We start from the raw sequence: 12,970 nt of genomic DNA, 5'->3' as shown, positions 1-12,970 counted from the left end.
CCCGGCTTTTGCGTATTTACAGGAATAGTTCTACGAATTGGGAAATACACTTATTTGCTTCTTTTCTTGCCAGAAAGTGGAAAACGCCGACCAGCATCGCAGTCACAGTGCGCTTAGCCTAGCTTAGCGTAAAGGCTGGAGGCGGAGGGAAACAGCTAGCATTGCTCGGCCTAAAAATAAAAAAAATACGTTTAGCTACACCTCAAAAACCCACTCGAGGCAAGACTAGCAGTTTCCCTCTGCTTCCTGTCTCTAAGATAAGCTAGGCTAGGCTAGGCTAGGCTACACGCTCTGACTCCAGATCTGTACTTACTCCGCACGGACGCGAGATTGGTATCGAACTCATGGAAAGAAAGCAATTAAATGTGTTGAACTTTTTGTACTTTTAAGGTCAGATTATATTGCAACAGTTGTGAAGTACATTTCTAACGCACTACACATCTTTTTCCAAAAATCATCTACAAACTCGTCATTTAAAGATTACAAGCTTTGGCTCTTAATTTGTGTCATTTATATTAAAATATTGCCTTTAATGAATCTGTCAGTAGTTTTTAAAAAAAACATAACCTAGCTGACCGTTCTTATGTGAATCTAATCATGAACGTGACTCAACAATGTTGTTTCTTGTTTGTTTGTCTATATTTTCTATGAAGCACTTTAACAGATTGGAAAGTGTTTTACCAATAAAAGTTTTATTGTACATTTCATTTAGTTGTGGTCTTTTTTTTTTTAAATTAATTGGATGTGTTGTGTTATCCACAGAGGCACAGGGGAGAGATCAGCTGTCTTTTATTATTATTATAAAACAGACGTGAATGTGCTGACGTGACAGATTTTAAACACAAGCTGGCTTTGATTTAAAAACGTTTTAAACGGTTCGTTGACTGATTTGAAATGTTTGATAAGCTTCTGCTCAAATACAAATATTCACATGTCATATGTACGTTTAAAAAGAGTCAAAAAGTACTTCTGAAATGTAGAAGTATACAAGAACATACAATAAGATATAAACACTGAACATAAGTACAGTCAAAATAATACTGGAGTACATGAGTTACAGTCCAGCACTGACTTAAATATGTAATATAAAATATAAGGCATTCGTAAACTACACAGATTAATAATAAAAAATTGTATTTGTATAGCACTTTAAAGGGTATAGGGTACTTTACATGGTAAAACAGAAACAATAGAAGCAATAACAATAGACACAACAGATTACATAACAAAACCAGAACATGTATATTTGAACAAAAGTAAAATACAAGTGTAAACGTGTAAAAAGAAAAAGCCTAATAAGAGCACCTTATTACAGATGGTATCTCTGGGGCTCACCTGTGTCCCGGACGGTGAGGGGCGGGGCCGGGGGGGTCCGGTCAGGTGGTCCCGGTCAGGTGGTCCGGTTCGGGCCCGTCGGCTCTCTTCATTAGCAGTCTGGCAGCTGTCTGATGGAGCAGATATTCCGTCCCGGCAGGTAAACCGAGCCTCGCTATCAGCAGACAGGTGTGTAACTGTAGGCCGCAGAATCACAGGCGCGCTGATGCAATCTGCCTCGGGTTTAATCACGCTGCCTTTGTCCCGAACGAGCACAGCGGGATTCACTTCACTCCAGTCGGACTGGAGATTTCTCTGAAGTTTCTCTTTGCCAGTTTCTCCTTTTTTTTTTTTTTTTTAATGGAAAACAAAGCAGCTCTGACAGACTGAAAGGTTTAAATTCATGTTAATAAATCAGATCTCAGGCACTGCAACAAATCAGCTTGTTTAGAGAACCTCAATAATGAATATGAATACTTTTAATAACATGCATCGTCACACACATGTTGAAAACTATAGTTAACCTAATTTTTTATCTGACTGATGTGAACAAAGTTGGAGATAGGACACGGATCCTTTGATTCAATAAAAGTACAAGAACCAAAAATACTCTGTTATTGAATTTAGGTTAAAGTATTATCAGGAAAATGTACTTTAAATTACAACAATGTCATTGTGACTGTTCTGTTGTGCATTATTAACTTAGATTAGTAGTCGTGCATCAATGTAAAAGCAGTGTTTTTATTGTAGTTGAGCTAATTTTGTATTATTATATATTATTATTTTCAATATGGATTTATGTGTTGATTATTTTCTGCATTAATCGATTGTTTGGTTTTAATAAACAGTAATAACAGTGAGAAATGCCGTCACAATTACGCAGAGTCCAGATGTAGGACTCGCCTGCCCCCTGGTGTCCAAACGAGATATTACGTTAAGCTTTAATAACATCACTTTAACCAGAAGAGCAAAACAACCACATAAGGAAGAAATGGGGCCAAAGGTTGACTACGTTATTAGCCACACACACACACACACACACACACACACACACACACACACACACACACACACACACACACACACACACACACACTTGTCATTTGAAGCCTCCGACAACATGGTCGAAAGTGTTTATGGAAGATCCTTTTACCGGCTGCAGTCGACACTTACCTGCAGGTGAAATTAAGTTACCTGAGAGTTACCCTGAACTCTGGATGACCGCCCTCCCTCCTTCTCTCCCTCCCTCTCGCCCCCTCCCCTCCACCTCTGCTTCATTAATTATTCCGGGGCCAATCCCAGAGGACGGTGACAGGTGAGAGGACAGGTTGGTGTCCCTCTAGCTTTTACAGACGACATCCACACCTGTAGAGAGAGCACGGGTTCACCTTAAAGACCGTTCTGACGTCATCGATGCGGTGACGTCACCAGACAAACAAACAGACAGTAAACAAATCAGCTCAGGGTTGTTGTTGTTTTTTAGTTTTTTTTTTACAGAGAACCAGAAGGAGCGTTTAAATGCCTCTGTGTTTAAATCTGCTGGGATAAAGTTGTGTTTATAATCGATTTGGGATCCTTTAAAGAAGGATTTGGAGGGTTTTGTCGTCCCGAAAAGTTTTTCCTTAACCGTTATAACATTGTTGAAATTGAATACTGGTGCATTTAAAACATATTTCTGAAACAACCTGACAGTCTGTACCGGTCTGTTATTGCTTGGTTTGTTTTTTTGTTTCTCTAATATCCATTGGCATTGTCGTATTTAAGAGCGTGCAAGTAATTTAGTCAAATGAATCTCTACAATTTATCTAATCTCTCTTAAAGCTTCATCGTCTGTCTTCAGATTTAAATTGAGTGAATCATTCCTCCTTGTTTACTAAACCAAAAACATGTTGACACCAAAACATGAAAGATTACTAATGTCGGGGCTTACTAATACTGCGGTAGTTTATCATCAGGTTTCTGAACGCATACATACATTCAGATCACGTAAAAGGCAAATGTCTCTCTCCAGAGTCAGTGTCCCTTCTGGACTGCCGTAGAAACATAACGGTGCAAGATGGCGGAATGTGGAAGACGAGCTGCTCCGGAAGTAGATATAAATAGCTTTTTCTAAGCTGACAAAAACATTACGAGTCTTAGTTTGAGGTGATTCTACACTGATTAAAACAGTTATGAATATTATATTCCATTTCTGCTAATTAATCCCCCTAAATGTCACACACTGTTCCGTAAACATAATATAATTTGAGGAAAGAAATCCTCCCTGTTAACATCTGTGGAGATCAACAGTTACACCCGCAGTCCACAAGAAAGATCTTTATTCAAAATTAAAACAAATATAAATCACTACAATTACAACTTTTGTCCAGTAATTTACGTTCTGAAGATAATTTCAGCTTCTCTCTGCATCGCTGAGCGTAACAGACAGAGCTCTCAGGTCTCTTCAAGAAGCCACATTAGAAAACAAATCCACCTTTATAAGAGTGACACAAACTTAAAGATACTTTTAATGTTCATGCTTTAACCCTGAAGCTGTTTACGTGACACAAATCATTACTGACAAATCATATTCAGATGAAAACAAGTTTACATGAGATATTATTACTAAATATGTACATTCATTACTATATATGACATTAAATGTTTTTATTTAAAAATGTATGTAATTATTTGGTTTGTTTTTATGTCTCTAATTCATTGTTGTCTAAATATTGACCGGTGTGTCAGTATTGTAGTATTAAAACTTTGTGTATTTGTATATATAGACTACTTTAATGTGAATATGTATTGTTGGTAATGCATTATTGTTCAGGGAATTTCTGATCATAAAAAAGAATCAAACAGTAAACAAATCAAATTTAGCCAAAGTGACAAAGTTTTCACACCAAATAAAAAATTCTGCATCTTTTCTACTGATTTTAAATGTGTCCTTCACTTTTAATTGTATAACAATGACACATACTTTATTCTGTCGACAGGAACACAAAGGTTTTATCACAAAGCAATATCATCAGGGGATTATGTTTTCATGGCTGCTCATGAAATATTAAAATAAAATAGTTTTCTTTAGAAACAGTGATTTCTTCTGGAAGTTCTGTGGCTTCATCAGGTGTTTGGTTAAATATTCTACACATAACGTGTGTTGAGATTCAGGGTTGAAGAGAAACATCATCAATCAACACAGGAAACCGATTCTGTAGAAAATATGATGCACATTATAGAGTTCACACTGAATATATGTACATTTGTTCCAGTGGCGGTGCGTCAATAGAGGGCGCTAGGGCGCCGCCCCTCTTAACATTTTAAGATGGAAAAAAAAGAAGAAAAAAATAATTATATATTTATATACCGTCAAAAAACATTATATACCAAATAATTAAAACAAGAAACATACCGTGTTGACGCGCTAAATGTGTGTGGGAGACCGTAAGCCCCTGTCAACAACCACCTAGGTTACATGTGACCAAATATAAATATTCATCGTCACTGAGAAAGCCTCTCCCCCTTTCTCGGGCGCCGGCCAAATGGGAGTCAAAATGGCAGCGAGCAAACTTTTCACGGTCGTTACGGCAAGGAGAGCTTCTCATTGGCGGATGAAACTGGAATCTAGCCAATGACATCGCTTCTTACTTCAACGTGACTGGACTATTCGTCGAATCATAGACCTGTATCATTTCCTCACTTCCTGTATAGCTCCCACGTAGCTACGCGAGCAACATAGCTAGCAGAGACATGGCGACTGAAAACTCTGTGGTGTCTCTACGCGATACACCTTTTAATTCACGATCAGATGTTGACAAAAAGAGGCCGAAAGAGTTGGGACCCGAACGTCCGGATTAAAAAACCCAGCAGCAAATCACTGACCGGGGAGGACGTCCAACCGGAGCTTCTCCTCAAGCTACATGCTAACCGGAGCTGGTTAGCTGGATACGAATAAGCTTGGAAGGATAGCTGCAGAGGTGAGTGTCAAAATCAGCAGATTATGTGTTAGAGTTTCATGTTTTATCTTTCCTACAGCAGAACACATGCTGGACATTGTTAGATTTGAGTGGATCTCATATCAGACTATAACTTTATTTAAAATACCAATTCAACCCCCAACAAGTTAGTTTGTGCGTGTTTGTTTGTTGTAGCTCCAGGCTAGAGCATCAAGGTGGCTGCTGGCCTTTTGTATATATTGATGAGCCATCAAGACAAACAAAACATTTTGTCAACTATGATTATTGGCTTTTGTCTGTATTATAAAGCCTGTTTGTAGTAGATGTTTCCCCACAAATTCTCAGTATCTGTCTCTCTCTCTATATTTATCTGAAGGTGTGTCACACCATACTTGGACACACCAGAGAACGCGTTGCCTTCAAAGACCTCATCGGGTCCACCTTACTGCAGGGCCCCCAGTGTGGATGCTACAAGTAGTGGGGCCTACTCTGTCAACCACCCAATGTAAAATGTGATGTATCTCTTCCTGAATCTATTCTGCTCTAAACCTCTTTCATGTGAAGGTCTGGGCACCTCTTTTATTCTGTAAACCTCTGAAACCCAATCCAATGTTTCTTAAACATTCTGCTCTGAACCTCTCATGCCCAAAATTACAGTTTGTTGATAGTTGTTACTGGACAGTGTTGAGCACTGTGTTTTCTTGAAATAAAGCTTTGTTTTTTTTAAATATTCTACTCAAAACCTCTTTTCTTCCCATTGTGGAGTGCTATTTAAACCGCGCTGCCTAGCTGCGCCCACCCCAAAAACAATGTCACCAGCCGTCACTGATTAGTTCCCTCGATTGGAAATACATTGATAATGGAAGAAGAAATGTGATTAGTTTAATTTGACGGGAGAGATGATCAGAGGTGCAGAGTTTTTACCACCATCATTAACACAGGGACAGAAGAATGGGAGTAGTTTCTCCTTGAAGGAGCAGCCAGTAAAGGAGTAGATAAGAGCTGCAGCTTCTACGTCATAGAAGGAGACCAGACCCTCCTCATAGTCCACAAACACCCCCACCTTCTGAGGCCCAGACTGCAGGGAGAGAAGAACTGAAGGGTCTTCAGCAGCTGTGTACTCATTTCCATTTCTCAACCGTATAATCCAGTTACCTTTCTGAGGGCTCACTGCGAAGTCTCCCTTCCTGTTGATCGATTCTCTGGTCACTCCTAAAGTCCATTCAGTCTTTCCTTTAACTTGAACCTCAAAGTAAAATCTGCCTGAAGAGAAACTCTGCTTTCCCAGGACTAAAATATATTGAGAAAACCTCTCTGGGTTGTTTGGGAGATTTTTCTTCACATCACCATCATGTACTTGTTTCCCGTCAGCAGACAGGATGAGTTCAGGATGAGCTGTATCAGGATCAAGAGTCACATCCACTGCAAACTTCTGTACGCTCTTCAGCTCAACTTTAACCAGCTTCTTCATCTTTTCACTGAGAGTCTCCTCCAGCTGAGACACAGCTCTCCTCACAGTCCCCTCATGTGATGCTGGAGGAACACTGACCTTTGTCCAGTCCTTGGTGGGTGGTGGGAGGTGGATGTTTAGGGACTGGAAGCTCTGGAGAAGGTGGAGGTGGTCTTCAGAGAAGGAGAGCTTCTCCACCTTAGTGCTCCTCTTCATCAGCTCAGAGATTTCCTGTTCCAGCTCTTTGATGGAGTCTTCAGCCTGTTTCTTTGTTGTTCTCTGCTTCTCTTCTATCGTGTTGATGAGCTCCTTCAGTTTTCTCTCAACAGACTCCTTCAGATCAGTGAAGACCTGAACACCTTCTGCTTTCTCTCTGTCTGCATCTTCCTCACTGAGCTCCACGATGCGTTTGACCTCCTGAATCTTCAGTCGTCTCTTCTGGATCATCTTCTGAATTTCAGCCTCTGTCTTCTCCAGCTCGACCTTCTTTCCTTCACATTCTTCTTCCAGAGGAACAACATTGTGCATCTTGTGGTCTGACACAGAGCATAGCATGCAGACACACGTCTGGTCGGTCTTACAGAACAGCTCCAGAGGTTTATAATGCTTCGTACACATCCTGCCTTCCAGGTTCTCCACGGGGTCCATCAGCTGATGTCTCTTCAGGCCTGACATTGTCAGATGAGGCTCCAGGTGAGTCTCACAGTAGGAGACCAGACACACCAGGCAGGACTTCAGGGCCTTCAGTTTGGTTCCAGTGCAGACGTCACAGGGAACTTCTCCTGGTTTGGACTCTTGTTGCTCTGAGCTGCTGCTGCTGGCTTTCTGTTGAGCCGACTGTCTGAACTTAGAAACCATCTCAGTGATGAAGGTGTTGACGAGCAGTTTAGGTCTTGTGGTAAAAAGCTCTTTACACATGGGACACTGGCACATGTCACTAGTATTCCAGTGTTTAGTGATGCAGTTTTTGCAGAAGTTGTGTCCACATGGTGTGGTGACTGGATCAGTGAACATATCCAGACAGACAGAGCACATGAACTGATCTTCAGACAGCAGACAGTTGACAGCAGCCATATCTACACACTGAGGACAAAAGTCAAAGTGTGCCTAAATACTACAATATAAAAACCAACAACCTTGTATTGAACTCTACAGAAATGTTCATGTAACTGAGGTTTCCATCTGAACAGTGTCAGAAGTCTAACTCCGTTTGCTTAAAGCTGTGCGTTTAGTGTTAACGCTAGTTATTGAAACACAGTGAATATGATCAGCTGTCACTCACCAGTAGTTGAGTCTGTTGTTGAGAAAGACCTGAAAAAGTCAGTTTAATATTTCAGAAACAGAGTCTTGTCTCGACTGCAGCTCCGCTGTCGCTCTCAAACATGAAGTTTAGTTTACTGAGAAGCGCTCCTCTTGTTGGTGTTGCACAACCTCTCATAGCAGCTTGTTTATGAGTTTTTATTGCCTCTTTCAGGTAACGACATGACAAACCGCCCTTTTGCTCTGCTCTGGAACAATCCCTCTGTCAGTCCAGAGTTCAGCTCAGTGCTTGGCCAACTTGTTCAGTTTTTCATGCATCATCATTTTTCCTATTTTATTACGGAGGGCTGTGCATATACCGGCTGTCCCGGTATACGGATTGTACTGTATGAATTTTTCACACACCGTCATGCCGGTGCACGAACCCTACACCAGATGTAACTCTACTCTCAAAATGTTAATTAAGACAACATAGTTTAACTAAGAACGCGCAGCGAAGTTGCTTACCTGTCAGGTATTTTAAGTTTAGTCATGGTGCAAAATTACACGGCTAAATTGCATGCTGGGAAATGCAAATTATCCGGGCGGCAAACAGCTGTTTGTGTGTCCCAGAATGCATTTTGGCACAATTAAACAGGGAACAATGGCGGAGGAGAAGTTAAAACTGAAAACTGACAGTTTCTGAATGCTACTGTTGTTTAGTCACATAATGTAATTTTAAGATGTTTTCTGGCGAGAAGTTAGTTGTTAAAGTTTCAAATCTGCGGTCGGTTTGTCAAGAATCAGCCGACGGTTTGAAGTCCTGCTCGCGGGACCGATGAGCCGGGCAGCGGCACGTCACCGCCCTCTGCTGCCGGCTGAGAGACACCTGAACACGGCAGGACTTTTTAAATGATTCGCTGGCTCCGAGTTCTCCGTAGAGGTTATGAGGATCTAACGAGCGATCTTTATGAGTTTATTATTTATTCACAGTACCGTTACGTCAGTTTGACGGATGGAAAGGTTAAGATTTATAACTTAAGGTTTTAATTTAACTTTTGAGCCACAGGCCGTTTACTCAATACCAATACAGTAATGTGTACTCTTCCTGTTGTTTGTGTGCGAGCTGTAACCAGCATGCAATTCGACTTTGTAATTTTATAAATGTACACCTGTTAGTGTTACAAACGGTTTGTGTCACAAAGTGTTGTGTTGTGGTCCCTGCTAGAAAAACCAGCAAAGACCAGCAAAACTGGTGTTAGCTTAGTTAGCACATGTTGTGTTTTGGGGCTGGTATATTTAACAATGTCAGGTTTTCAAAAGTATTTACATTTATTCAAAAGGACAGACACAAAATAAAGAACATGGTAACAATTTGAACACACAAAGAGAAACAACCAAATTAACAATTTACATAACTATTAAAACATCAACTTACGTCCGTTTAGGGTCCGTCCTTCAACCACTAAAATGCCAGTACTAAGCTGTATTATAACTGTATTTACTGTATGCGCGAGGGGACATGAAGTTATATGCGGGAAGCGCGTGAGGTTTTTCAACAATATGAGTCGATTTGAGGCTGCATGACTTTTAAGCTTAATACCCGAATAGGTAACGGAATTGATGTCACACGAGCTTGATGCTGTGATCCAAGCATTTAGTTGCCAAACAGCTAGTTCACATTAACTAAATTGTTTAAATATTATAGCTATAAGTTGTAAATTAAGTGTATATTTAAAGTTGTATAATTCTGTCAGATCCCAAAAAAAAATTCATTTAAATTTTTTATTTTTTAAAACTTTTTATTCATTGATTTTTTTTTTAGGTAACAAAGAACGCGACAACACATTGTAAATTACAAAAAAAGAAATTTAAAATAAATTAATAGATAGATAAAGAAAATAAACAACAAAAGGGGGTCAACAATCGCTCTTTGCACTATTTAGGTCCATTCATATCTGGTCACTTGATCCCTTGAATGTTATCCATTTCTCTCAGCACTGCTCATGGGTCCCTGATTTTAACCTGAGAAAATGAGTCATTTGTTTCCATATTGTGTTTTTCCTCAACAATGTCCAGCCACTGTCCTTGGCTTCTAATGGCTCACCTGTGTTCAAGTCCTTTAGTTGTGGATTTAACTTTATAACAACAATTGATAACCCGCAACGAACGCTCTTCAACAGGGTTAAAGTGCTGCATTCATCTCATTGTTAGTCAATTGGCGTTTGTCAGAGAGTACAGAAACCCACTCACTGCTTTAACCCTCCACCTTGTTCTTGCATATGTCATTAACATTTAACATTTAACAACTTTCCACAGAACAGTCTTCTATCAGACCATTGCCGTATAACTTTTGATCTCATGCTACCAGAGTGTAGGCCGTTGGTAAAAGTTTCCCTCCGTAATGTCAGAGGAGCCTATTACTCATCATGAATAGAGAAATATAAGAACAACCCCAGGTTTCTCTTTAGCCGTGTTAATGGACTCTGCTTTGATTAGTTTTAACAGGTTGTCAGCTAGTTTGAGTCATAGAAGTCATCCAAGGTCAAATTCTGGGGACCATATCATGTTGTTTGATTTGCTATATACTTGAATATTTAAATAAAAGGCTTTTTTGGCTCATATTGTAACAAACAGGCTGAGTTGTAAAGCTGACTGCATGAAGACTAAGCCCGTTCTCATGACTCAGGTCAAGCGCTGCCACCGCTTTGTCACGCGCTCAGCTCACCTGTGTTGTGTAGTTTTCACTGGTTTGATGCAGGATTCACAGAAAACACAACGTGTTGGTGATGAAATGTCTCTTCTGTTCGGTGTTTGGTGCTGAAGTTACTGCTGACTCAGGCGTTGTGTTAAACTTTGAGTTTATTCCACAGTTTTTATTCAACAATCACATATTTACAGATTTATTTGATTCCTCTGTCCAGTACTCACAAAACAAATCAAACTTGGCAAAAGTGACAAAGTTTTCAAACAAAATAGAAAAATCTGCATCTTTTCCACTAATTTTAAATTTGTGACTTCATCAGGTGTTTAGTTAAATATTCTACACATGACGTGTGTTGAGATTCAGGGTTGAAGAGAAACATCATCAATCAACACAGGAAACCCATTCTGTAGAAAATATGATGCACATTATAGAGTTCACACTGAATATTTGTACATTTGTTCCCTCGATTGGAAATCCATCGATAATGGAAGAAGAAATGTGATTAGTTTAATTTGACAGGAGAGATGATCAGAGGTGCAGAGTTTTTACCACCATGATTATTACAAGGACCGAAGTATGGGAAGAGTTTCTCCTTGAAGGAGCAGCCGGTAAAGGAGTAGATAAGAGCTGCAGCTTCTACGTCATAGAAGGAGACCAGACCCTCCTCATAGTCCACAAACACCCCCACCTTCTGAGGCCCAGACTGCAGGGAGAGAACAACTGAAGGGTCATTAAGAGCCAAGCACTCATTTCCATTTCTCAACCATATAGTCCAGAAACCATCTTCAGGACTCAGTGTGATGTTTCCCTTCCTTTTGCTCAACTCTCTGGTCACTCCTACATCCCATTTAGTCTTTCCTTTAACTTGAACCTCAAAGTAAAATCTGCCTGAAGAGAAACTCTGCTTTCCTAAAACACTAAGAGAATAAGAAAATCTCTCTGGGTTGTTTGGGAGATTCTTCCTCACATCACCATCATGTACTTGTTTCCCGTCAGCAGACAGGATGAGTTTAGGATGAGCTGTATCAGGATCAAGAGTCACATCCACTGCAAACTTCTGGACGCTCTTCAGCTGAACTTCAACCAGCTTCTTCATCTTTTCACTGAGAGTCTCCTCCAGCTGAGACACAGCTCTCCTCACAGTCCCCTCATGTGATGCTGGAGGAACACTGACCTTTGTCCAGTCCTTGGTGGGTGGTGGGAGGTGGATGTTTAGGGACTGGAAGCTCTGGAGAAGGTGGAGGTGGTCTTCAGAGAGGGAGAGCTTCTCCACCTCAGTGCTCCTCTTCATCAGCTCAGAGATTTCCTGTTCCAGCTCTTTGATGGAGTCTTCAGCCTGTTTCTTTGTTGTTCTCTGCTTCTCTTCTATCGTGTTGATGAGCTCCTTCAGTTTTCTCTCAACAGACTCCTTCAGATCAGTGAAGACCTGAACACCTTCTGCTTTCTCTCTGTCTGCATCTTCCTCACTGAGCTCCACGATGCGTTTGACCTCCTGAATCTTCAGTCGTCTCTTCTGGATCATCTCCTGAATTTCAGCCTCTGTCTTCTTCAGCTCAACCTTCTTTCCTTGACATTCTTCCTCCAGAGGAACAAACTCGTGCATCTTGTGGTCCAACACAGTGCAGAGCATGCAGACACACGTCTGGTCGGTCTTACAGAACAGCTCCAGAGGTTTATCGTGCTTCGTACACATCCTGCCTTCCAGGTTCTCCACAGGGTCCATCAGCTGATGTCTCTTCAGGCGTGAAGCTGTCAGATGAGGCTCCAGGTGAGTCTCACAGTAGGAGGCCAGACACACCAGGCAGGACTTCAGGGCCTTCAGTTTGGTTCCAGTGCAGACGTCACAGGGAACTTCTCCTGGTTTGGACTCTTGTTGCTCTGAGCTGCTGCTGCTGGCTTTCTGTTGAGCCGACTGTCTGAACTGAGAAACCATCTCAGAGATGAAGGTGTTGACCTTCATATCAGGTCTTGAGGTGAAAACCTCTTTGCACATGGGACACTGGCACCTGTTACTGGTGTTCCAGTGTTCAGTGATGCAGTTTTTGCAGAAGTTGTGTCCACATGGTGTGGTGACTGGATCAGTGAACACATCCAGACAGATGGAGCACAGAAACTGATCTTCAGTCAGCAGATTGCTGGCAGCAGCCATATCTACACACTGAGGACAAAAAGTTTAAAAAAAGAAAATTAATAAAAATGCTTTTGAATACATAATTATTCATTAGAATTTTAGTTTAATTTGATTTTCCTTCTTGTAAATCTTCACATAAGGCCATCTGACCTTGTGTCATGAGGAAATGAAAAGAGAGTAACTTCCTGTTT

The 12,970-nt window shown here is 40.8% G+C and overlaps 2 protein-coding genes across 3 annotated transcripts; both read right to left on the bottom strand.

Moving 5' to 3' along the window:
- Positions 1–6,129: 6,129 nt before the first annotated feature.
- On the bottom strand, positions 6,130–7,779 carry LOC137790071 (E3 ubiquitin-protein ligase TRIM21-like). Of its 2 annotated transcripts, XM_068584007.1 has the most exons (2): positions 7,550–7,776; positions 6,130–7,513 (listed from the first exon to the last, which is right to left on the bottom strand). In XM_068584007.1, the coding sequence occupies exons 1-2, from the start codon at positions 7,774–7,776 to the stop codon at positions 6,130–6,132; spliced, it is 1,611 nt and encodes a 536-aa protein (XP_068440108.1). The 2 variants fall into 2 exon arrangements, with proteins under 2 accessions (XP_068440108.1, XP_068440109.1); XM_068584008.1 differs by having other exon boundaries at positions 6,130–7,779.
- A 3,086-nt stretch (positions 7,780–10,865) lies between these two features.
- LOC137790072 (E3 ubiquitin-protein ligase TRIM21-like) lies at positions 10,866–12,830 on the bottom strand. Its single transcript, XM_068584009.1, has one exon. The coding sequence runs from the start codon at positions 12,795–12,797 to the stop codon at positions 11,151–11,153; it is 1,647 nt and encodes a 548-aa protein (XP_068440110.1). The 5' UTR covers positions 12,798–12,830; the 3' UTR covers positions 10,866–11,150.
- Between the last annotated feature and the right edge of the window lie 140 nt (positions 12,831–12,970).

Source organism: Clinocottus analis, unplaced genomic scaffold (assembly GCF_023055335.1).
Source record: "Clinocottus analis isolate CAN_PGR_092001 unplaced genomic scaffold, fCliAna1.0.p SCAF_194, whole genome shotgun sequence".
Classification (NCBI taxonomy): Eukaryota; Metazoa; Chordata; class Actinopteri; order Perciformes; family Cottidae; genus Clinocottus; species Clinocottus analis.
This window is presented reverse-complemented; position numbering and strand designations above follow the sequence as displayed.